This window comes from Chiloscyllium punctatum, chromosome 11 (genome assembly GCF_047496795.1).
Source record: "Chiloscyllium punctatum isolate Juve2018m chromosome 11, sChiPun1.3, whole genome shotgun sequence".
Classification (NCBI taxonomy): domain Eukaryota; kingdom Metazoa; phylum Chordata; class Chondrichthyes; order Orectolobiformes; family Hemiscylliidae; genus Chiloscyllium; species Chiloscyllium punctatum.
In genome coordinates, this window is record NC_092749.1 from 81,954,946 (window position 1) to 81,980,657 (window position 25,712).

Consider the following 25,712-nt stretch of genomic DNA (forward strand, 5'->3'; position numbering starts at 1 on the left):
TGAAGGTTAAGTGAATTGGCTATGCTAAATTTCCCATTGTGTCCAGGGATGTGCAGGCTAGGTGGATTAGTCATGGGAAATTCAGAGGGTTAAGGTAGGGGGAGGATCTGAGTGGGATGCTCTTTGGAAGGTTGGTGTGGACTCGATAGATCAAATAGCTTGTTTCCACACTGTAGGGATTCTGTGACTTAAATATTTGGACATGGACTGCTTCAGTATCTGAGGAGATGCAAACAGTGCTGAAAATTGTTCAATCAACAGTGGACCCCTTCACCTCTGACTTTATGATGGAGGGAAGATCATTGATGATCCAGTTGAAGATAGTTGGGCCTCAGACATTACCCTGATAAACTACTGTAGAGATGTCCTGAAGCTGAGATGACTGACAGCCAACAACCACTCTCATCATCCTATGTGCCAGATACAATTCCCTCATCACTTCTGTCATTGATGTTCCCTCTTCCCCTATAGCTCCCCTTTTGAACCTTTCAGAAAGTTTGATGGAAAGACACATATGACTGTATTCATCCCAGACTTCTGACTGGCCTTGATGAACACACCCCAGATGCAGTTGACAACACCATTGACTCCTGTGTTTAGAGCTCCCCTACTGAAAACATTTGATTCCCCAGACTACTTCTGCTGACACTGCAGGATTGACTGCTGAACATCCCCTGTACTGTACCAGGACTGATCCCCGATCATGAGTGTCTCAAGTGGGTCACTGAATTTGTTGGAGTCCCTGGACAGTGCATGGACTGTGGCCACGACTGATGGTACCAGGACTCCCTGACTGGCAGCACATCACCCCTTCACTCCACTGAGGACCAGCCTCTGACATGATCATTTGTGTAATGTGATTGCATCTCAGGCAGTTGACAGACTGTGTTAGATTGGCATCTTGGCACGCCCCTCAGGACAATACCATACTGACAAGCAGCCTGTCTAAGTGCCTGCACTGAAGAGCACTTAAAAATGGTGGTAGCAAAAGACTTTGCTCCACAGCTATCTGATGAAGGAGCAGCACTCTGAAAATTAGTGCTTCCAAATAAACCTACTGGACTATAACCTGGTACTGTGTGATTTTTAACTTTGTCCACCCCAGTTCAATACCGGCACCTCTACATCATGCCGGAATAGAGGCAGTCTTTCCAAATAACCAGCTTTGGTGCTATGGGACTTCATTCCATTTAGAATAAAAACAGAAAGACCAACAAGATCTCATCATTCACATCCTGTCACCTGCTGGCACACTACCCATGCCCAATGCTTCTTCAACCCTCCTATGGCCCTTCATTACTTCATAACTGGATATGCCTCCTCAAACACCCCCATGTCATTCATGTCACCACTGCAAATAACCTGATTGGTCTATCCTGCAGCCTTATGACAGGCTATTCCTATGGTGATAGTTTGATATGTATATTAAGTTTAAGCAAAATCATATAATTTTCCACTGTGTTTAAAAAAATACTTCTTTCAATACAAGGCAATAAAAATATCAATCATATGGACAGAGATCAAATAGCCAAAGCTTTCAATCAAACAGGGACTTGGTTGTTTCAATAAATAGTGGATGTCAGTGTTCTCAGTGAGGTTGACAAGCAGGAGGCGAGGAGAACACAGCAAGCCAGGCAACATCAGGAGGTGGAGAAGTCGACTTCTTCACCTCCAGATGCTGCCTAGCTTGCGGTGTTATCCCAGCCTCCTGCTTGTCTATTTTGGATTTCAGCATCTGCAGCATTCTCAGCGAAGCATACATAATAAGAAAACAAATTGCCAGTGCCTTTCTATGTAGTTTGTGGTAAATGCAGTATTTGGAAGAATTATTCAGTTTGTTCTTTATTTTTTTCTCTGTGAAGGATGTCCAGACTGTAGACTGAAGGAGAACACACGTTTCTCAAGAGCAGGGGCACCCATCTTCCAGTGTAAAGGCTGTTGTTTCTCCCGTGCTTATCCAACGCCAATGCGGTCCAAGAAAACAATGCTGGTTCCAAAGAATATCACTTCAGAAGCAACATGCTGTGTAGCTAAATTATTTTCCAGGGTAAGACGTCTAGATGAAGTCGAACATTTTATTGCAAGAACAGACAATAAAATGTAATACATATAAGATATGGCAGTCTCGGAAATAGTTGAAGAGCTCCTCTCGTGAGCTTTTAGATGTTGAATTCTAATGCCTTTCATTAAGTAGGACACAAGTGTGGAAAGGATGCAATCATTACTGTGGTGTGCTTTTGCTGTTAATGCAGCTGCTGTTATTCTTTGTTATTTCTGCCCATTGTATCCCATCCATTTTAAACTTTATTACAAAGGAAATATAATCTCATGTTTGCACAGACCCTTTCACACTTTCCACCACCTCTGCTCCCTTGCCCCTGAGATAAATAGCTAGTCTGCAACTGCCTTCTGTCTCTCTCTGTGTAATGTAATTTCCCCACCCATGTCTGAGCAATAAAGGTAAATAAGGAGGTGGAAAACTGGTGAAGGGGAGAGGGATCTGGAAGAAATGTGAACTTTAATGCAAACCCAAATGTAAATGAAATGTAAGAAGAGCATTGGAAAGAATAAGGTAACAGAAGACATTGATTTTTTTTTCTTTTCTCTGTGGATGTTGCTGGCAAGGCCATTTGGTTCCTATGCCTAATTGCTCTTGAAAGAGTGGCTGGCTCAGTAATTTCAGAGGACTGTTAAAAGTCAATCACATTGCAATGGATCTACAGTTACATGCTGGCCAGACCAGGTAAGGATAGCAGATTTCCTTCCCTAAAGACATTGCAGGATAGTATCACAAAAATCCTAGAATCCTTACAATGTGGAAGCAGACCATTTGCCCTATCAAGTCCGCACTAAGCCTTTGAAGAGCATCCTGCCCAAACCAACGCATCCCTGTAACCCTGCATTTCCCATGGTTAATTAATCTCCAAACTCCATACAGACAGTTACCCAAGTCTGAAGTTGAGCCCAAGTCCATGGCACTATGAGGCAACAGTGCTAACTACAGAGCCACCATAGCACCCTAATAATTATTTTGCTTTATCGTTAGCAGTCAGAAAAATAGATGTAGCATTGAAGCTGGAATAAGTAGAAAGGTAATTGAATTTAAAATAGAAAGGATGCACTAAATAAAGTAATAAAACTCAAATAGGATTTAGTTCCAGATGGATTGCATTCATAAAAGAATCTAGGGAAGAGATAGAAAAGACAATGTTCATATTTAATGATTCATTAGAAGAATATCTTTTGCTAGATGACTGGCAAATAGCTGTCAAAATTTCTATATTTAAAAAGGGAGGCCAAACATGTTCAGGAAATTAAACATTGAGAAATGAGCAATGTAATAACAAATAACTAGCTTGGATGTCAAAAGGGAAGTCTCACTTGATTAGTTGAACTAAATCCACTAAAGAAGTCACAGAGACAGTAGACAATGGCAATGTGGGACATGCAATTTAACTGTATTTTAAAAATAACTTTAGTAAGCAGTCCCATAATAGACTAATGAATAACATGGAGTCAGAGAACCTAGTGCTGAATGGGTTACTAGTGGTCTTCATCACAGAAAGCAAAATATGGGAGCTATTGAGCTGTACAGCATGGAAACAGACCCTTTGTCCAAGTCACCATATCGACCATATATCCTAAATTAATCTAGTCCCCTTTGCCAGCATGTGGCCCATATTCATTTAACCCTTTTCTGTTTATATACCTATCTAGGTGCCTTTGAAATGTTGTAATTGTACCAGCTTCCACCACTTCCTCTGGCAACTCATTCTATGCACACACCACCCACTCTGTGGAAGTGTTGCCCCTTTGGTCCCTTTTAAATCTTTCCCCTCTCACCTTAAACCTCAGCCCTCTAATTTTGATTTTCCCCAACTCGGAGAAAAGACCTTGGCTATTCATGCCCATCATGATTTTATACACCTCTGTAAAGTTACCTCTCAGCTTCCGACACTCCAGGGAGAATAACCTTAATGTATTCACCCTCTTATTATGGCTCAAATCCTCCCAGTCCTGGCAACATCCTTGTAAATCTTTTCTGGACCCTTTAGTATTTCAAAACATCCTTCCTATAGCAGAAAGACCCGTGAAAGCAGTATTCCAAAAGTAACCTAACCAATGTCCTGTATAGCCACAACATGACCTCCCAGTTCTCACACAGTGCATTGACCAATAAAGGCAAGCATACCAGTGCTTTCTTCACTCTTCTGTCTTCCTGCAACTTTATTTTGAAGGAAATATGAATCTGCACTCCAAGGTCTCTTTGTTCAGCAGCACTCCCTAGGACCTTGGCTTTTAGTGTCTAAGTCCTGCCCTGATTTATTTTTCCAAGATGCAGCACCTCACATTTATCTAAATTAAACTCCATCTGTTACCCCTCAGTCCATTGGCCCATCTGATCAAGGTCCCATTGTGCTCTAAGGTAGCCTTCATCGCTGGCCACTACACCTCCAATTTTGGTGTCATCTGCAAACTTACTAACCAAACTTCCTATGTTCATGTCCAAATCACTTATATAAATGATGAAAAATGGTGGAACCAGCACCGATCTTTATGGCACACTGCTCATCACAGGCCTTGGGTTTGAAAAGCAATCCTCCACCACCAACCTCTGTCTTCTAGCTTCAAGCCAGTTCTGTATCCAAATGACTAGTTATCCCTATATTCCATGAGATTTAGCCTTGTTAACCAGTCTACCATGAGGAACCTTGTCAGTTGCCTGACTGAAGTCCATACAGACAACACCCATCGTTTTGCCATATTGACTGTATGATTGAATGAATGATTGATTCATTGAATGAATCAGTACTCTTAGAAACTCCTTCAAAAAACTCAAGTTAGTGAGACATAATTTCCCACACACAAAGCCATGTTGACAATCCCTAATCAGTCCTTACCTTTCCAAATCATATGAATCCTGTCCCTTTGGATCCGCTCCAACAACTTGCCCACCACTGATACCAGGCTCACCAGTCTATACTTCCTATCTTTCTTAAATAATGGCACCACATTAGCCAACCTCTGGTCTTCTGGCACCTGGGCCCAACAATCACATCCCTAACTTCCCTCACAGTTCTTGGGCACACCTGATCAGGTCCCAGGGATTTATCCACCTTTATGTATTTTAAGACATCCAGCACCTCTTCCTCTGTAATATGGACATTTTTCAGGATGTTGTCTTTTTCCCCACATTCTATATCTTGCATATGCTTCTTCCATATGCATCTCCACCACCTCCTGCAGTTCCACACATAGGTGGCCTTGCTGATCTTTAAGGGATTCTGGATTAGTGGTGCTGGAAGAGCACAGCAGTTCAGGCAGCATCCAAGGAGCAGCGAAATCGATGTTTCAGGCAAAAGCCTGCGGTCATTGTTTTTACCTCGTTGATTTTTAAGGGACCCTATTCTCTCTTTCGTTACTCTTTTATCATTTATGTATTTGAATTGAATTGAATTGAATTTATTGTCACTTGTACCGAGGTGCAGTGAAAAGCTTTGTCTTGTGAGCGATACAGGCAGATCACAGAGTTAAGTAGCATAGATAAGTAAGTAATAGGTAAACAGCGGCAAAAACAAAAACACTAGCACAAGCGAATGTTAAGTGTTTGTGAGACCATTCAGTATTCTGACAATAGTGGGATAGAAACTGTTTTGAAACCGGCTGGTGCATGTGTTCAGGCTTCTGTACCTTCTCCTTGATGGTAGAGGTTATACAAAAACATTGCCAGGGTGGGATGGATCTTTGAGAATGCTGGTGGCCTTTCCTTGACAGCGGGCCTGGTAGATGGATTCTATAGATGGGAGGTTGGCTTTTGTGATTCTCTTGGCTGTGTTCATCATTCTGTGTAATCATCTCCGATCTTGAATTGTGCAGCTACCATGCCAGGTAGTGATACATCCAGACAGAATGCTCTCGATGGCGCACCTATAAAAGTTAGCAAGAGTCTTCACCGTCATGCCAAATTTAGAATTCTTTTAGATTCTCCTCAACCCTATTTGCCAAATCTATCTCATGATACCTTTTAGTTTGCGTCATTTTCCTCTTAAGTTTACTTTTACTGCCTTTATGCCCTTCTGGTGATTCCCTCCAGTCCAGCTGTCTGCACCTGACATGTGTCTTCGTTTTCTTGACCTTAACTTCCTGAGTCATCCAGCATTCCCTACAACTTACCCTTCACCCTAACAGGAACGTACTGTCTCCGGACCCTCGTTATCTCATTTTTGAAGGCTTCCCATTTTCCAGCCATCCCTTGACCAGCAAATATTGCCCCCAATCAATTATTTTAATTTCCTGCCTAATACTCTCAAAATTGACCTTCCTCCAATTTAGAATTGTAAATTCTAAATCTAGTCTATCCTCTTCCATCACTATTTTAAAAACTAATAGAAGTATGAACACTTGCCCCAAAGTGCTCCGCTTTGACATCTTGGTTACCTGCCCTACCTTATTTTCCAAGAGTAGGTCAAGTTGTACTCCTGCTCTAGTAGGTACATCCACATACTGAATCAGAAAATTTTCTTGTATTCACTTAACAAATTGCTCTCCATCCAAACCCTTGACACTATGGCAGTCTCAGTCTATGTTTAGGGAGTTAAAACCACCCCATGATTCTTACAGATTACTGAGATCTCTTTACATTTTTTTTTCTCAATTTTTCACTGACAATTTGGGGTGGTGTGGAGGTGATTATCATTTTCTTATTTCTCAGTTCCATGCAAATAACTTCACCCTGGATGTACCCTCAGGAATATCCTCCCTAAGTACAACTTTATATTATCCCTAAAGAAAACACTCCCCTTCCTCTCTTGTCGTTGTTGTGCTTCCCATAGCATCTGGATCCTGAAACATTAAACTGCCAGTCCTGTCTATCCCTGAGCCATGTCTCTGTAATCGCTATGATATCCCAGTCCCATGTTCCCAACCATGCCCTTAGGACACCTGCCTTACCTGATAGGCCTGTTGCATTGAAAGAAACACAGTTTAATTTATCAGTCCTACCTCATTCTCTGTTTTGTTCCTGTTGCCTTAACTGTTTGACTTGCCCCTGTTCCCAACTACGCCAGTCTCAGACCCTTTCTCACTATCTCCCAGAGTTCCATCCCCCATCAGTTAAAATCATCCCGTGCAGCTCTAGCAATTCTCTCCAGTAGACAAACAGGAGGTTGGAAGAACACAGCATCAGGAGGTGGAGAAGTTGACGTTTCGGGTGTAAACCCTTCTTCAGGAGTGGGAGCAGCTGTAAGGTGGGCAGCAGATAAACGGGGTTGGGAGTGCAGGATGGTGAGGTAGAGGGTACAAACTGGGTTGGTTGATGAAAGGAATGAGTCTGGTTGATGGCAAGAAGGAAGGGCCGATGAGAGGAATGGGAGGGAGCAGGGAGGGACTGGGAAGGGAGTTGGGTGATGGGAAGGACGATTATTTGAAAATGGAGAACTCAGTGTTGAATCCTCCAGGCTGTAGGCTGCCCAGGTGGAATTTGAAGTGTTGTTCTTCAAATTTACGATTTGATTTGTTGCGGCAATTGAGGAGGCCAAGGATGGTCATGTTGGAAAGGGAGTGGGAAGGGGAATTAAAATGGGTGGTGACTCTGAGGTCAGGTCAGCCCCGCGGGCCCGGTTGCGATGCTCAGTGAAACATTTTGTAAGTTTACACTGGTCTCCCTGATGTAGAGAGTACCAGATACAGTAATCTAGGTTGGAGGAGAGGCAGGTGAACCTCTGTCTCACCTGGACGGACTGATTAGGGTCCTGGATGGAATGGTCCTTGTGGAAGGCAGAGAGAGATGGAGAGGGGAAGATATTCATGGTGGTGGGGTCTCGTTGGAGTTGGTGAAAATATTTAAGGATGATGCATTGGATGCAGAGACTAGTGGAGTGATAGGTGGGGACAAGGGGAACTCTGTCTTGATTGCCTTGGGATAGGGGGTTTAGGGCAGTGAAATGGAGAATGGAGACTGTCACTAGCAAATCTCTTCACCAGGTGCATTAGTCCCCTTCCAATTACCCCTTCCAGCTGTAATCTGACCTTCTTATACAAATCAATTCTACCCAGAAGAGATTCCAAGTATCCAAAAGTGGGAATCTTTCTCCCCTGTGCCTGCTCCTCAGCTACACCTTCATCTGCTCTGCCCTTCTATTCTTACTCTCACTAGCTTGAGGCACCAGGTGTAATCCAAATGCTACTACCCTTGAGGACGTTCTTCTAAAATTCTTGCCTGACTTCCTATATTCTCTCCTCAGAATCTCATCCTTTTATCTTCCGATGGTATTAGTTCCCATGTGTACAATGACCTACTGCTGGTCCTTCTCCCTTTTGATAAGTACTGCACTCTTTCTGAGATATCTTTGAGCCTGGCACCAGGGAGGCAACACCAGGGAGAAACATCTCTCTGTACCTCTGAGACCCCTGTCACAATCAATCACTTGGAACCTGAAATACTCCTCGTTGTATTAGAGCCAGCCTTGGTACCAGAAACCTGGCTGTCAGTGCTACATTCTACTACATTTTCCAAAAGAGCATTCTTATTTGAAATGGGAATAGCCACAGGAGACTCCTATACTCTCTGCCAACCTCTTCTACCTTTCCTGGAGGTAATCCAACTATTTGACTGTATCTGTGGTTTTTCTCTTTCCTGCAACTGCTATCCATCACACCCACTAGCTCCTGTAAATTCCTCATTGCTTCTAACTGCTGCTCCAACCAATCCATGTAATCCGATAGGATTTGCAGCTAAACACACTTCCTGCAGATATAATCATCAGTAACATGGAAATTCTCCCTAATGTCCCAGATTCAACAGGAAGAGCACATCACTCTACTAAAGGCCATCTTGTTAAGAAGTGCAGTCTCACTTCTCTAAAAACACTGCTCCAGGCTAACTTAGTACCTATGTTTATATTTTCAAAGTTTAATCAAAAGACATCTCAATAAAACATATAATTAAGGAACCCACTCTACTCACTATTGTAGATTTGCACAAAAAAAGTAAGGTTACACTTTTAAATTAGCCACTTAGCTCTTCCCTGGCTCTGTGCTCTCCTACACAGGTTTCTATAAGGTCAGCTGTGAATTTCACTGTTTGTTTGTTTATGTTTCTTAGAAGGAACTCCTATGTCCAGAGCTATTTGAAATTTAACAGCAGATGCAGTCAGCTGTGCAGATTCACTGCCTGACCACACAGCAGGGCAGGTTTATTTCTCCCTTTGTTTCACCTTCTATGTGGTCCCTGCTTTGTCTCTGTTCCTCACTTCTTAAAATCCTCTCTTTTCTTTACTGAAGTTCCAAAACAATGCAACAGCTTATAAACCAGTAATTACTGCTCCTAAAATTCAAGGTAGTCAGCTCCAAAACTGGAAATACCTCAAAGAAGCAGCTCCTACAGGCACAACTATTCCCCATCTTCCATCTTGGATTAGAATCCGCAAACTGTAATTATTCAGAGGACCAAAAGGTGGGAAGTGGTATCCCTCAATTTCAGAACTGATGTTTTCAAATTGCATTAACAATTTGGACTTTGGAATCTAATGAACAATTTTTAAATTTGCAGACAGAGCCAAATTATGCATGTGGGAAGCAACGAATATTTAAAGAAACTTACAGAATGGGCAAATAATTGACAAATTAACAGAGATAAATGTGCAAAAGTATTTTTTGGTAGAAAGCATAGAAAGATCACATTGTATTTTGAAGGCACAGATTTATGTATGGTAGAGGAATAAAGGGATATCAAAAACGCCAATTGTGAAAAACAGGCCTTATGCTAAACTTCAATCAAACTTTGGATCTCACTTGTGCAGTTGTGGTCACCATATTATAAAAAGGTTATAAAGATAGTGAAGATGTTTCAGAGAAATTTATAGGGGTGAGATCAGAAATGTGTGGAGATTAATACCAGGGTGTGATTGTTATACTGGGTTTAATTTTTCTTGGGAGGCTGAGAGTTCGCCCAATTTATAATTTAGAGGTATAATTTACAATTATAAAGATATCAATCTTTATATAATTTAAAATTTGAATATATTTACTCTTGTTTGAAGGACATAACTAGAAGCCACCAATTTATATAGTCACCAGGAAATCCAAGCAGGAATTCAGAAGAAATATCCTTATCCAAAATTGGCGAGACTGTTGAACTAACTGTAACAGGGAGGGAGTGGATGAAGCAAAATAACATTGAAACATTTAAACTGGATGGCATATGAGGGAGAGGGAAATAAATAGTGATAATGTTATAATTAAATGCAGAAAGGTGAAAGGAGGCATGACTCAAGCACAAACTCTGGCATGGATTGATTGAGCGGCATGGCCTGCTTCTGTGTTGTATCTTCAATGAAGTCCTATGTATGTTTTAAGCACTCAAAATGTCTTCTGTGTAATGGCAGCTACCTTATTCTATTGAATAATTGACCTTTTTTTAATCACAAAAAGGTTACAACAGAGTGGGATGCTGTTTAGAAGCTTGCTGCGGACTCAATGGGCCAAATCATCTCTATCTGCACTCTAGGGATTCTATGATACTTTGTCATCCCTTTGATGCTGCATTGGGGTATAGTCACATGATCTTATTGAACAAACAACTGAAAACCCTTCTAACTAAAGAAGAAGCCCTTGTTAGTTGAAACCAAGATAGCAATTGGTGGCAAAGAGTTTGGTGTGGGAAACAGGGATTCCATTTCATGGGACATTGGCATCAGTTTTGGGATGGAAGGGATCTGTACTGATGGATGGTCTCCACCTAAACCGATCTGGAACCAGTGTTATGGTTAAATGGATAAATATGTGGTCAGTAGGTCTTTAAACTTGTGAGTCAGGGGTGAGGGGAAAGGGAAAGCAACAGGGAGTATGGAGTCAAGTAGAAAGATAAGCAGCAGGTTAGCATGTGTGCATGGTTTAAGTTCAAAGAACCAGGGAACGAAGCAAGAAGGAAGGATAACTTAGGACATATTACCAGAGATGTTGGGAATAGAGTCGTAGAGTCATAGAGGTGTCCAGCATGGAAACAGACCCTTTGGTCCAACTCGTCCATGCCGACCAGATATCCCAACCCAATCTAGTCCCATCTGCCAGCACCCGGCCCATATCCTTCCAAACTCTTCCTATTCATATAGCCATCCAAATGCCTCTTAAATGTTGTAATTGTACCAGCCTCCACCATTTCCTCTGGCAGTTCATTCCATACACATACCACCCTCTGCATAAAAAAGTTGCCCCGTAGGTCTCTTTTATATCTTTCCCCTCTCAACCTAAACCTATATCATCTCACCCTAAACCCTCTAGTTCTGGACTCCCCGACCCCAGGAAAAATACTTTGCCTATTTATCCTCTCCATGCCCCTCATAATTGTGTAAACCTCTATAAGGTCACCCTTCAGTCTCCGACGCTCCAGGGAAAACAATCCCAGCCTGTTCAGCCTCTCCCTATAGCTCAAAGCCTCCAACCCTGGCAACATCCTTGTAAATCTTTTCTGAACCCTTTCAAGTTTCACAACATCTTTCTGATAGGAAGGAGACCAGAACTGCATGCAATATTCCAACAGTGGCCTAACCAATGTCCTGTACAGCCGCAACATGACCTCCCAACTCCTGTACTCAATACTCTGACCGATAAAAGAAAGCATACCAAACTCCTTCACTATCCTATCGAACGGCGACTCCACTTTTAAGGAGCTATGAACTTGCACTCCAAGGTCTCTTTGTTCAGCAACACTGTCTACGACCTTACCATTAAGTGTATAAGTCCTGCTAAGATTTGCTTTCCCAAAATGCAGCACGTCACATTTATCTGAATTAAACTCTGCCACTTCTCACCCCATTGGCCCATCTAATCAAGATCCTGTTGTAATCTGAGGTAGCCCTCTTCGCGGTCCATTACACCTCCAATTTTGGTGTCATCTGCAAACTTACTAACTGTACCTCTTATGCTCGCATCCAAATCATTTATGTAAATGACAAAAAGTAGAGGACCCAGCACCGATCCTTGTGGCACTCCACTGGTCACAGGCCTCCAGTCTGAAAAACAACTCTCCACCACCACCCTCTGTCTTCTACCTTTGAGCCAGTTCTGTATCCAAATGGCTAGTTCTCCCTGTATTCCATGAGATCTAACCTTGCTAATCAGTCTCCCATGGGGAACCTTGTCGAACGCCTTACTGAAGTCCATATAGATCACACCTACCGCTCTGCCCTCATCAATCCTCTTTGTTACTTTTTCAAAAAACTCAATCAAGTTTGTAAGACAAGATTTCCCATGCACAAAGCCATGTTGACTATCCCTAATCTGTCCTTGCCTTTCCAAATACATGTATATCCTGTCCCTCAGGATTCTGTCCAAAAACTTGCCCACCACCGATGTCAGGCTCACCGGTCTATAGTTTCCTGGCTTGTCCTTACTACCCTTCTTAAACAGTGGCACCACATTAGCCAACCTCCAGTCTTCCGGCACCTCACCTGTGACTATCAATGATATAAATATCTCAGCAAGAGGCTCAGCAATCACTTCTCTAGCTTCCCACGGAGTTCTAGGGTACACCTGATCAGGTCCTGGGGATTTATTCACCTTTATGCGTTTCAAGACACCCAGCACTTCTTCCTCTGTAATATGGACATTTTGCAAGGTGTCACCATCTATTTCGCTACTTTCTATATCTTCCATATCTCATGAGGTTAAGAAAATTAGCATTAAGGCACTTTATCTAAATGCTTGTAGTATTCGTAACAAAGCAGATGTATTAACAGCACAAATCATCATGAATGATTATGGTGTGGAAGGCATCACAGAGACTTGATGCACTGGGTTCAGGGCTGGCAGTTAAACATTCAAGAATTTACCACTTATCAAAAAGACATGGAGACCGGTGGGTGGGGGGTGGGGGGAGGTTGCCTTGTTAGTTAAGAATGGCACTGAATGATGATATGGAGTCTGTGTGGGTGGAGTTGAGGAACCACAAAGGCAAAAAAAAAATCATAATGGGAGTTATGTACAGACCTCCCAGCAGTGGTCAGGACCAGGGACGCAAGATGTTCCAGGAAATAGATAGGGCATGTCAGAAAGGTAAGATCACGGTGATCATGGGGGACTTAAATATGCAAGTGGATTGGGTGAATAATGTTGCTGCTGGATCCAAAGAATTCATGGAATGCTCACAGGATGGCTTTTTGGGACAGCTTGTGATGGAGCCCACAATGGAGCAGGCTGTTCTGGACTTAGTTCTTTGTACTGAACAGACTTTATAAAAAATCTTAAAGTAAGGGAACTCTTAGGAAGCAGCAATCATAATATGGTAGAGTTCAGTCTGCACTTTGAAAGAGAGAAGGCAAGATCAGATGTAAAGGTGTTACAGTTAAATAAAAGTAATTACAGGGGCATGTGAGAGGAACTGACAAAAATCGACTGGAAGCAGAGCCTAGTGGGGAAGACAGTAGAGCAACAATGGCAGGAGTTTCTGGGTGTAATTGAGGACACAGTACAGAGGTTCATCCCAAAGAAAAGAAAGATTATCCGGGGAGGGGTTAGACAGCCATTGCTGAGAAAGGACACCAGGAAATGTCTCAAAGAAAAAGAGGGAGCCTATAAAGAGCACTGGGAAATCGAAGATTGGGAAGACTGCAAAAACAAACAGAGGATAACAAAGAAAGAAATGAGGAAGGAGAGGATCAAATATGAAGGTAACCTCACCAATAATATTAAAAATGATAGTAAAAGTTACTTTCAATACATAAGAAACAAACGAGAGGCAAAAGTAGAAATTGGGAGCTCCTCTTGATGCTGGAAGGCTAGTGCTATGAGATAAGGAAATAGCTGAAGAACTTAATAAGTACTTTGTGTTAGTCTTCACTGTGGAAGACATGAATAATATCCCAACAATTAAGGAGAGTTGGGGCAGAGATGAGTATGGGAGTCATTACAAAAAAGAAAGTGCTAGAAAAGCTAAAAGGTCTAAAAATTGATAAATCTCCTGGCCCTGATGGGCTACATCCTGGAGTTCTGAGAGAGGTGGCTGAGGAAATGGCGGAGGCTCTGACTGTGATCGTTCAAAAATCACTGAAATCAGGGAAAGCCCCAGCTGATTGGAAATTTGCTTTTATAATTCCCTTGTTCAAGAAAGGATCAAGACAAAAGATGGAAAATTATAGGCCAATTAGCCTAACCTCGGTTGTAGGTAAAATTCTAGAATCCATCATCAAGGATGAAAATTCAAAATTCTTGGAAGTGCAGGGTCGGATTAGAACAAGTCAGCATGGATTTAGTAAGGGTAGATCGTGCCTGACAAACCTGTTAGAATTCTTTGAAGAGATAACAAATAGGTTCGACTCAGTGGATGTCATTTATCCAGACTTCCAAAAGGCCTTTGATTAGGTGTCTCATGGGAGGCTGCTGAGTAACGTGAGGGCCCATGGTGTTCGAGGTGAGCTACGGGCATGGATTGGGGATCGGTTGTCTGACAGAAGATAGAGACTTGGGACAAAAGGTTCTTTTTCAGAATGGTAGCTGGTGATAAATGGTGTCCTGCAGGGTTCAGTGTTGGGGCTGCAGCTGTTCACTTTATATATTAATGATCTGGATGAAGAGACAGGGGGCAGTCTGGTGAAGTTCACTGATGATACGAAGTTAGACGGACAGGCAGGTAGTACTGAGGAGGTGGGTAGGCTGCAGAAAGATTTAGACAGTTTAGAACAGTGGTCCAGGAAATGGCTAATGGAATTCAACGTGAGCAAATATGAGGTCTTGCAGTTTGGAAAAACAAATACAGGCCTGGACTCTTTTTTTAAACGATAAGAATCTTCATAAAGCCAAAGTACAATGGGATCTGGGAGTACTAGTCCACGATTCTCTAAAGGTTGATTTGCAAGTTGAGTCCGAGATTAAGAAAGCAAATTTAATGTCACTTATCTCAAGAGGATTGAAATATAAAAGCAGCGATGTGCTTCTGAGACTTGATAAAGCTCTTTAGGCCCCATTTAGAATACTGTGTCCAATTTTGGGCCCCACACCTCAGGAAGGACATACTGGCACTGGAGCGTGTCCAGCAGAGATTCAGATAATCCCTGGAATGGTAGGCCTAACATATGATGATCAGCTAAGGATCCTGGGATTGTATTCATTAGAGTTTAGAAGGTCAAGGGGAGATCTAATAGAAACTTACAGGATAATGCAAGGCTTAGAAAGGGATTGCTGGAAAGTTATTTACATTAGGCAGGGAGACAAAGACCCGTGGGCATAGCCTTAAAATTAGAGATGGTCAATTTAGAACGGAAATGAGGAGACATTTCTTCAGCTAGAGAGTGGTGGGCCTATGGGATTCATTGTTATGGAGCGCAGTGGAGGCTGGGACGTTGGGTATCTTCAGAGATTGATAAATTCTTGATCTCGCAAGGAATTAAGGGCTACAGGGAGAGGTGTGGGTAAGTGGAATTTAAACACCCATGAGCTATGATTAAATGGTGGAGTGGACTTGATGGACCGCATGGCCTTCCTTCCACTCCTAAGTCTTATGGTTTTATGGTATTATGGAATGCCAGAAGATATAAATGAGGAACAGAATCAACCAGGTTCAAAATTGTTTACCCTCCTTCCTAGGTGATTGGTTCATACAGAAAGTGTAAATTGGCAAAGCGATAAGAAAATTAAGGAAGTAAAGGAATCGTGTAGAAAACAGGTGCTCTGTTTTGTGGGGTACTGGCATTAGTACCAAACTGGAATGAATTGTGCCATTGTGACATGGTCTACCTGAACCAATCTGGGACCAGTATCCTAGTAGAAAGACTAAATAGAGTGGTCACAAGGACTTTGAACTGGTAATTGTGGGGAAGAGCTTGGACGACATCAATACAGTTTCAAAAGTATGGAACAGGATAGAGAGTAAGAAAACTGGTAGGATTCCTACTTCAGATATGGCAAACAATGACAAAACTCAAAAATGTCTATTGATTAAACTACAATAGAAAAATAATAAACAGGTGAATAACGCATAAGAGCTAAGGAACAGTTTAGAATATATGGCCTGAATAAGAGTTCTGTATACAAATGCACAGAGTATAACAAATAAGTTAAGTGAGCTGCAGAGGCAAATTCAAATTGGAGATTATGATACAGTAGCTGTTATTGAGACATGGCTGCAGGATAGTTAGGACTGGAGACTAAATATATCAGGTTATAAGATTTATTGGACAGATAGGGAAAATTGAGGAGTTGGAATAGCCTTAATGATTAAAAACAATATTTCTTCAATGGTAGGGGTTAATACAATGTGGAGAAAGCATTCAGTGCAGACTGTATAGTTAGAATTGAAGAGCAGTAAAGTTGTGTACAGACCCCCTGGCAGCATGTCTGGAGTGCTGTAATGTTTAAATGCAGAACATAAAACAGTACAACACAGGAATAGGCCCTTTGACTCCACTGTCTGTGCCAATCTAAACTAATCCCGTCTGCCTGCACTTGGTCTGTATCCCTGTATTACTTGACTGTTCATGTATTTGTCTAAATGCCTCTTTAACTTTGCTAATATATCTGCTTTAGATTAGATTCCCTACAATATGGAAACAGGCCCAACAAGTCCACACCAACCCTCTGAAGAGTAACCCACTCAGACCTTACCCTATATTTATCCCTGACTAATGCACCTAACACTATGGGCAATTTAGCATTACCAATTCACCTAACCTGCACACCTTTGGATTGTGGGAGGAAACCAGAGCACCTGGAGGAAACCCACACAGACATTGGGTGAATGTGCAAACTCCACACAGACACTCACTTGAGGCTGGAATCAAGGCCAGGCCCCTGGTGCTGTGAGGCAGCAGTGCTAACCACTGAGCCACCATGCCACCCCATATGGACAAGGTTTCTGATCTTAACAAAAGTGACTATTTATAATAAATAAATATTCTCACTACAGGTAAACAATTATGAATCATCAGCATATAACTCTTCCAGTTAAAACTCTAACCCTGCTATAAAATCCCCCTCTACACATGCAGAGAGTCAGGAGAAAGTGAGGATTGTAGATGCTGGACATCAGAGTTAAGAGTGTGTTGCTGGAAAAGCACAGCAGGTCAGGCAGCATCCGAGGAGCAGGAGAATTGATGTTTCGGGCATAAGCCCTTCATGGAGTCAGGCATAAGCAGACAGATACAAGGGATAAAAGGAAAGACCATGAAAGCAGTTTAGTGGCCTCTGTCTGCTAGTATTTCTGAGGCAATCCTTTTGCTGATCAGAATACCGCTTCTTTGTCTCCTTTCTCCAGATACTTTCACTTGTTTGCAGGAGGCACAGGTGACTGGTTCAACTCATAAAGTTCTTTGATGTATCAATTAAAAGTCAGAGCTCACAGCAGCTGGAAAAGAGAAAGAAAAACAGGCTGTCTTCACGCTTTGGATGCTTTTACTGCAGAGAAAAAATAGCTCATTCCCCACAGCGATTCAATGGTTTTGACAAAGCATTCACACCCTCAAGCTTTTCAGCTACTTGAGAGCCAATCGCAGTTGTTAGGAGGGAGAAGGCCTTTCTCATTGATAACTGGCCACTAGTTCAGGAACTAATCAGCTGCTTGTTGCCAGCCAAACCTTCATTTGTGTAAACCCTTGGCTTTAGCTTACCTTCCACGACTGCTTGATCAAATATCTGTGTACACAGTCTTTACAATAATTGTCAGGTTACTTGCTTTTAAAAAGTGCAGCAAACCTTCAGCAATCTTTGGTTTTTCAAAATGTTCTTTCCCAAGTTTTTACATTAAAAATAAGGGATCACCCATTCTAGATAGATAAAGCGAAACATTTTCTCAAAGATGAGCCTTTGAAACTATTTTCCTGAAAAGATATTGGAGGCAGAAAGTTTGAAATTATGAGGAAAGCATAGATAAATTTTTGATTACTGAGGGAGTGAAAGATTATTTGTGTTCGGTGGAAATGTTGAGTAATCAGGTCAGGCATGATCTTATTGAATAGCAGAGCAGGCTTGAGAGCTGTGTGGCCTATCTCTATTCATATATGTTTGCCTGTGAATTCAGGAACTTACAAGTTAACAGCACAATGGCTGTACTTTAAAAATCACCAATGATAAGGGAACCCAGCACATCATGTAAAAGGCAAGTTTGAAGTATTTATATCCACTTTCAGCCTCCTTCTGAGGACCCCAGCATCACAAATGCCAGTCTCCAACTAATTTGATTCATTCCATGTGAAATCAAGAAATGGCTGAAGACCTGTAACAAAGGTTCTGACAGCATTCCAGCAATAGTAATGAAAACCTGTGGTCTAGAACAAGCTGTGCCCCTAACTAAGCTGTTTCAGTCCAGCAACGACATTGACCTTTCCTGAAAATATTGAGAATTGCCCAGATACATCCTATGCACAAAAAGCTGGATACACTCAACCGGCTAATTACCACCCTATCAGTCTACTCTCGATTATTGGCAAAGGAAAGGCTGAGGGACTTGAGGCTGTTTTCGTTAGAGAGAAGAAGGTTGAGAGGTGACTTAATAGAGACATACAAGATAATCAGACGGTTGGGTAGGGTGGACAGGGAGAGCCCTTTTCCAAGTATAGGAACGGCAAGCACGAAGAGACGTAGCTTTAAATTGAGGGGTGATAGATATAGGACAGATGTCAGAGGTAGTTTCTTTATTCAGAGAGTAGTAAGGGTATGGAACACTTTGCCTGCAACGGTAGTAGATTCGCCAACTTTAAGTACATTTAAGTCGTCATTGGACAAGCATATGGACGTACATGGAATAGTGTAGGTAAAATGGGCTTCAGATTGGTATGACAGTTCGGCGCAACATCGAGGGCCAAAGGGCCTGTACTGCGCTGTAATGTTCTATGTTCTAAATGGAAATGTTTGACAACAGTGCTATTGAGAGGCATTTCCAAAGGAATAGCCTTTTCACTGACAGGCAGGTTGGATTCTGCCAAGTTCACTCAGTTCGTGATCTTCTTGCAGATATAGTTTAAGCATGAACTCCTAAGATGTGGTGAAAGTGACTGCTCATAATATCAAGGATTTCACCAAATATGATATCAAGGAGCCCTGTATAACTGCAATCAATGGGAATAATGAGAAAATTCTGTGCTGTTTGGAGTCAGACTTGTCACATAGGCCGATGATTGTTACTGTTGGACGGCAGTCATCTCATCCTATCACTGCAGGAGTTTCTCAGGGTAGAGACCTAGGTTCAACTGCCTTTAGCTCTTTTATCAATGACTTTTTTCCATAATGAGGTCGGATGTTGGGGTGTTCCCTAATGATTGCATAATATTCAGCACCGTTCATAACTCTTCAGATACTGACACAGTCCATGTCCAAATGCTGCAAAACTTGGACAATATCCAGACTTAGGCTGGTAAGTAACAAGTAACATTCACACCTCTGAAGCGGCAGGCAATGACCAACTCCAACAAGACAGCATTTAACCATTACCTCTTGACCTTCAATGGCATTAACCATCACTAAAATTTAAACTGTCAACATCCTGGGTGTTATCATTACCCAAGCTAAATTAGTCCAGCCAAATAAATAATGTGGCTGCAAGATCAGGTCAGATGCTAGGAATTCTGCAATAATAAGTGCTACGAATTCTGCATTATATCTCCCCAGTGCCAACCCACCATCTACCAGGTACAGGTCAGAATTATTATGGAATACTCTCCACTCTCCACTTGCTTGGACATTTGCAGCTCCAATGGCACTGAAGAGTTTTGACGCCAGCCAGAACAAAGCAGCCCAATTGATTGGCACCCTATCCACAACTTTACATATTCATTCCCTTCAGCACCGATGTACAATGACAGCTGCTTTACCTTGTACCGGATGTATTGCTGCAATTCAAACAGATCCTTAGACATCATATTTAAACCTGCAACCTTCACCAACTTGAAGGACAAGGTGCATAGGAGCACGACCATCTGTACATCCCCCTCCAAGTCATACACCATTTTGCCTTGAAACTACGGCATTGCCATTTTGTCACCTTCAGTTTCTCAAAGGCCACTAGTATGGGCAATAAATGCTGGCCTTGCCAATTGTGGCCACAACTGTGATTTTAAAAAAATGTATTCACAGCATTGGATCGACATCCCAATTAACAGGGGTAGGTAGGTCTTTTAACTTATCAGCCTCAGCAACCATACTGCCGCGCTATCCACCAAACCCTCATTAACTCTCCTTCTCCTCAACATTCACCACCTTCACATATTCTTTTTCAATTTGCTATTCCTTTAGATCATACCCACCACTTTCACTTTTTGTCAGCCCTCACCACTTCACCTTCTCATCAACATGCACCATCCTTCACTTTTCCTTTAACACTGATCTTGTTTGTGTCTCATTTACTTCGCTCTAAGTAGAGAGGATCCTTTCACTCCCTTTCACACTTTAATTTATACCTATTTTAAAGTTTGTTTTCTCTTTCACCATTATTAACAACCTCTTTGCTTTTTCATCGCATCTCTATATCATCTGTTCCCTTCCCCTTTCCTCCGCCTCTGCCAAAAATATAAATAGAACATAGAACAATGCAGCACAGAACACGCCCTTTGGCCCTCGATGTTGCGCCAACCTGTGAACTAACCTAAGCCCATCCCCCTAAACTATCCTATCATCATTCATGTGCTTATCTAAGGACTGTTTAAATATGTGGCTGAGCTAACTACATTGGCAGGCAGGGCATTCCACACCCTTACCACTCTCTGCGTAAAGAACCTGCTTCTGACATATGTCTTAACTCTATCACCCCTCAGTTTGTAGCTATGCCCCCTCATACAAGCTGATGTCATCATCCTAGGAAAAAGACTTTCACTGTCTACCCTATCTAATCCTCTGATCATCTTGTATGTCTCTATCAAATCCCCCCTTAGCCTTCTTCTTTCCTATGAGAACAGACCCAAGTCTCTCAGCCTTTCCTCATAAGACCTTCCCTCCAGACCAGGCAACATCCTGGTAAATCTCCTCTGCACCTTTTCCAATGCTTCCACATTCTTCCTGTAATGGGATGACCAGAACTGTACACACAATATTTCAAGTGCAGCTGCACTAGTGTTTTGTACAGTTGCAGCATGACATCACAGCTCTGGAACTCAATCCCTCTACCAATAAAACCTAACACACACCGTATGCCTTCTTAGCAGCATTATCAACATATGTGGCAACTTTCAGGGATCTATGTACATGGACTCCAAGATCTCTCTGTGCACCCAGACTACCATGAATCTTTCCATTGACCCAGTATTCTACTTTCCTGTTATTCATCCTAAAGTGAATGAATGACCTCACATTTATCTGCATTGAACTCCATTTGCCACCTCTCAGCCCAATTCTGCAGTTTATCCAAGTCCCCCTGCAATCTGCAACATTTTTCCACACTGTCCATTCCTCTACTGACTTTTATGTCATCTGCAAACTTACTAACCCATCCACCTATACCTGCGTCTAAATCATTTGTAAAAAATGACAAACAGCAGTGGCCCCAAAACAGATCCTTGTGGAACACCACTAGTAACCGGACTCCAGGCTGAATATTTTCCATCAACCACCACTCGCTGCCTTCTTCCAGAAAGCCTGTTTCTAATCCAAACTACTAAATTACCTTCAATCTCATGCCTCTGCATTTTCTCCAACAACCTACCATGTGGAATCTTATCAAAGGCTTTACTGAAGTCCATGTACACCATGTCAACGGCCCTACCCTCATCCACATGCTTAGTCACCTTCTCAAAAAACTCAATGAGGTTTGTGAAACATAATCTGCCCTTAACGAAACCATGTTGACTATCTGCATTCAAATTGTTGCTTGCTAGATGATTATAAATCCTATCTCTTATAATCTTTTCTAAAACTTTTCCTACAACAGACTGAAGGCTCACTGATCTATAATTAACTGGATCATCTCTACTGCCCTTCTTGAACAAGGGCACAACATTTGCAATCCTCCAGTCCTCTGGTATTAAACCTCTGGTATTAAATAACAAATTCCAATTTCTTTCAGTTCTTTCAGTATGAAATGGAGTCATACTGGACTCAAAACCTTAACTCTGTTCCTGTTTCCACAAATGCTGCCAGATCCACATCCTTCTTATAGTTTGGTAACCAGAACTACACACAATACTCCTAACTGACATCATATATACCTCCTTCATTTTCAAATACACATCTGTAATAATCATCTATGTTGTTTATAAATAATAATTGTCCACCACAGGGCCATGTTTGTGAAGCTTTCCTGATAGTTCTAATAGTTGATGCAGGGAGTAATTGAGCTTCACAGTCCAGAAAGATCCATGGTCTGAAATCAGTAACGGTTATGATCAAGAAGATATAAATGGTTTCAGCATTCAACAACAGGAATGGGGTGTTGCAGTTTTCAAGGTTTACTCTTCCTGATTGATGATGATCTGTGTGTCCTGCTGAAAATTTACATTGATGCTGCTTGAGAATAGAAAAGGGTTTGGACTGGATATTACCCAAGATTGAGTAACTTGCTAGAACTCATTCTCACAATCAAATAACTTGCTCGAACCTGTTGCCAAGGCTCACATGGTGAATGATTACTGTACAACTTAAGTATGGTGCAAGAAGGATTTCACTGCAGTGGAACTAAACTTCTGTGAAAGTGATAACCATTTATTGTTGAGCATGGATGAAGATCAGTAAGGAAATATGTTTATATATTGGATGCTATTGTAATGCTCTTTTATTTCTTGATATTTTTAGGTGACATTAATGGGAAATCTGAAGATTGAAAATCACACAGAGTGTCACTGTAGCACTTGTTACTATCACAAGTCCTAAAATGGTAAACAAACCTGAGAACTTGAAGTGTATAAAAGTGTGTGTGCTCTTCATTGCTTCACATAAGTGGTTGCACAATGTAACAGTGGTAACTCCATGAATTTAAACTTGCATTACTATGTAACTGATCTGCTATGATAAATAAATAAATTTACCTTCTCAGATTTGTGTAAATTCACAATATCTATTGCCAAGCAACTATGTTTCTGTGCTTCATTTAAACTCATCATGCTTGATAAACTGCAGCTTCATTTCAAGTTTATATATGAAGTATATATTTTGCTCTTAAAGGCAAAATCTGTGCAAATGGTAAAAGATTAGTGAACGACAGAGTGAGGCCCATAAGGAACAAGCAGGATAAGCTGGTCACTGAAGCAAAGTGTGCGGAAGGGGTACTAAATTAGTATTTTGCTAAATTAGAAAATTGTTACAATGGCCCAAATGAAAATGTGAGTGTTGAGAAACTGAAAAGTATTGTGATTGATGAAGAAAAGATCCTAAAAATCTGGCAGCACTCCATGTAGAAAAATTGCCAGGCCAAGGTGGAATGCATCCTAGATTGTTGGGAGAGGTGAGAGAACAAATTGCAGAGTGATTAACAAAAGCTTTCCTGACCTCTCTGAACACAGGATTAGTATCAGGGAACTGGAGGGTTATAAATGTGACACTGTTGTTCAAGAAATGGGTAAAAAATAATCCAGACATCTACAGACCTGTCAGTTTAACATCAATAGAGGGAAAACATATGGAGGCCATAATGCAGGATAAGATAGATGTGCATTGAGAGGAAAATAAACTAACGCTAGACAGTCAACATGGCTTTGCCAAGGACAAGTCATGTCTGACAGATTTAACTGAGTTTTTGATAATGTAACATAGACAATGGATGAGAGTAATGCTATGTATATTGTATATTTGGATTTTCAGAGAGTATTTGATATGGTGCCACATGGCAGGTTGGTTGGCAAATTAGAAATGTTTTACATCAAAGGGTCCTTAACAGTATGGATCAAATGTTGGCTAAAAGATAGGAAATAGAGAGTAGATACTGATGAGCATTTCTCAGATTGGGGATGAATTGAAAGTAGTTTTCCCCAGGGATCAGTATTGGAATCCTTGCTTTTTCTGGCTTATAGAAATGGGAGGTGGGTGTTAAGGGCAAGATCTCAATTTCCAGATGATACTAAGCTAGGTGAATAGCGAATTGTTAAGATGATGCGAACAACATCAGAGGGACATTGACAGATTTGTCAAATGGGCAGACACCTGGCGGATGAATTTCAATATAGAGGAATGTGAGATAATGTATTTTGGTAAAAGAAACATGGCAAGGTAATGTAAGCTGAATAGTACAACTTTGAGGGGAGTACAGGAGCAGAGAGATCTCAGGGTTCAAGTATATAATTCTGTGAAAGTGGCCAGGCAATTTTAAACAATTAAGTAGACTTATAGGATCTTAGAAGATAGAACATTACAGTGCAGTACAGGCCCTTCAACCCTCAATGTTGCACCGATTTGTGGAACCGATCTGAAGCCTATGTAACCTACATTATTCAATTATTATCCATATATTTATCCAATGACTATTTAAATACCTTAAAGCTGACACGTCTACTACTGTTGCAGGCAGGGCATTCCATGCCCTTACTACTCTCTGAGTAAAGAACCTACCTCTAACATCTGTCCTATATCTATCACTCCTCAGTTTAAAGCTATGTCCCCTCGTGCTAGCCATCACCATCTGAGAAAAAAGACTCTCACTGTCCAGCCTATCTAACCCTCTGATCATCTTGTATGCCTCTATTAAGTCACCTCTTAACCTTCTTCTCTCCAACAAAAACAGCCTCAAGTCCCTCAGCCTTTCCTCATAAGGTCTGCCTCATAAGACCTTCCCTCGATGCCAGGCAAGTTCTGGTAAATATCCTTGAACCCTTTCAAATGCTTCCACTTCTTCCTTATAGTACAGTGACTAGAACTGTACGCAATACTCCAAGTGCAGCCACACCAGAGTTTTGTACAGCTGCAACACCTTCTTCCTAACCCTATCAACTTGGGTGGCAACTTTCAGGGATCTATGTACATGGACACTGAGTTCTCTCTGCTCATCCACTCTACCAAGAATTAGCCCAGTATTCTGTATTCCTGTTACTCCTTCCAAAGTGAATCACCTGACACTTTTCTGCATTAAACTCCATTTTCCACCTCTCAGCCCAGCTCTACAGCTTATCTATGTCCCTCTGTAACCTGTAATTTCCTTCAGCACTGTCCACAACTCCACTGACCTTAGCGTCATCTGCAAATTTACTAACCCATACTTCTATGCCCTCATCCAGGTCATTTAAAAAATGACAAACAGCAGTAGTCCCAAAACAGATCCTTGCTATACACAACTAATAACTGAATTCCAGGATGAAAATTTCCCATCAACCATCATTCTCTGTCTTTTTACAATTAGCCAAAATGTCATCCAAACTGCTAAATCATTCTCAATCCCATGCCTCCATCTTTTCTGCAATAGCCCGCTATGGGAACTTATCAAAAGCCTTACTGAAATGCATCTACACCACATCAACTGCTTTACCCTCATCCACCTGTTTGGTTACCTTCTCAAAGAACTCAGTAAGGTTTGTGAGGCAACCTTAACGAAACTGTGTTCATTATCCCTAATCAAATTATTCCTTTCTAGATGATCATAAATCCCATCTCATATAATCCTTTCCAAAACTTTACTCAGTCACTGGTCTATAATTACCAGGGTTGTGGGCGGCGCGGTGGCACTGTGGGCGGCACGGTGGCACAGAGGGCGACACGGTGGCACAATGGTTAGCACTGCTGCCTCACAGCGCCAGAGACCCGGGTTCAAATCCTGCCTCAGGCGACTCTCTGTGTGGAGTTTGCACATTCTCCCCGTTTCTGTGTGGGTTTCCTCC

At 41.7% G+C, this 25,712-nt stretch overlaps 1 protein-coding gene across 1 annotated transcript in view; it reads left to right on the forward strand.

The window, feature by feature from the left end:
- The window catches only part of LOC140482607 (glycoprotein hormones alpha chain-like), a 40,995-nt gene extending 18,213 nt beyond the window's left edge, over positions 1 to 22,782 (forward strand). Inside the window, exons 3-4 of the mRNA XM_072580125.1 lie at positions 1,863 to 2,047; positions 22,705 to 22,782. Coding sequence (XP_072436226.1) covers positions 1,863 to 2,047; positions 22,705 to 22,782 — 263 coding nt within the window. The remainder of the gene's footprint in view (positions 1 to 1,862; positions 2,048 to 22,704) is intronic.
- Positions 22,783 to 25,712: the final 2,930 nt, after the last annotated feature.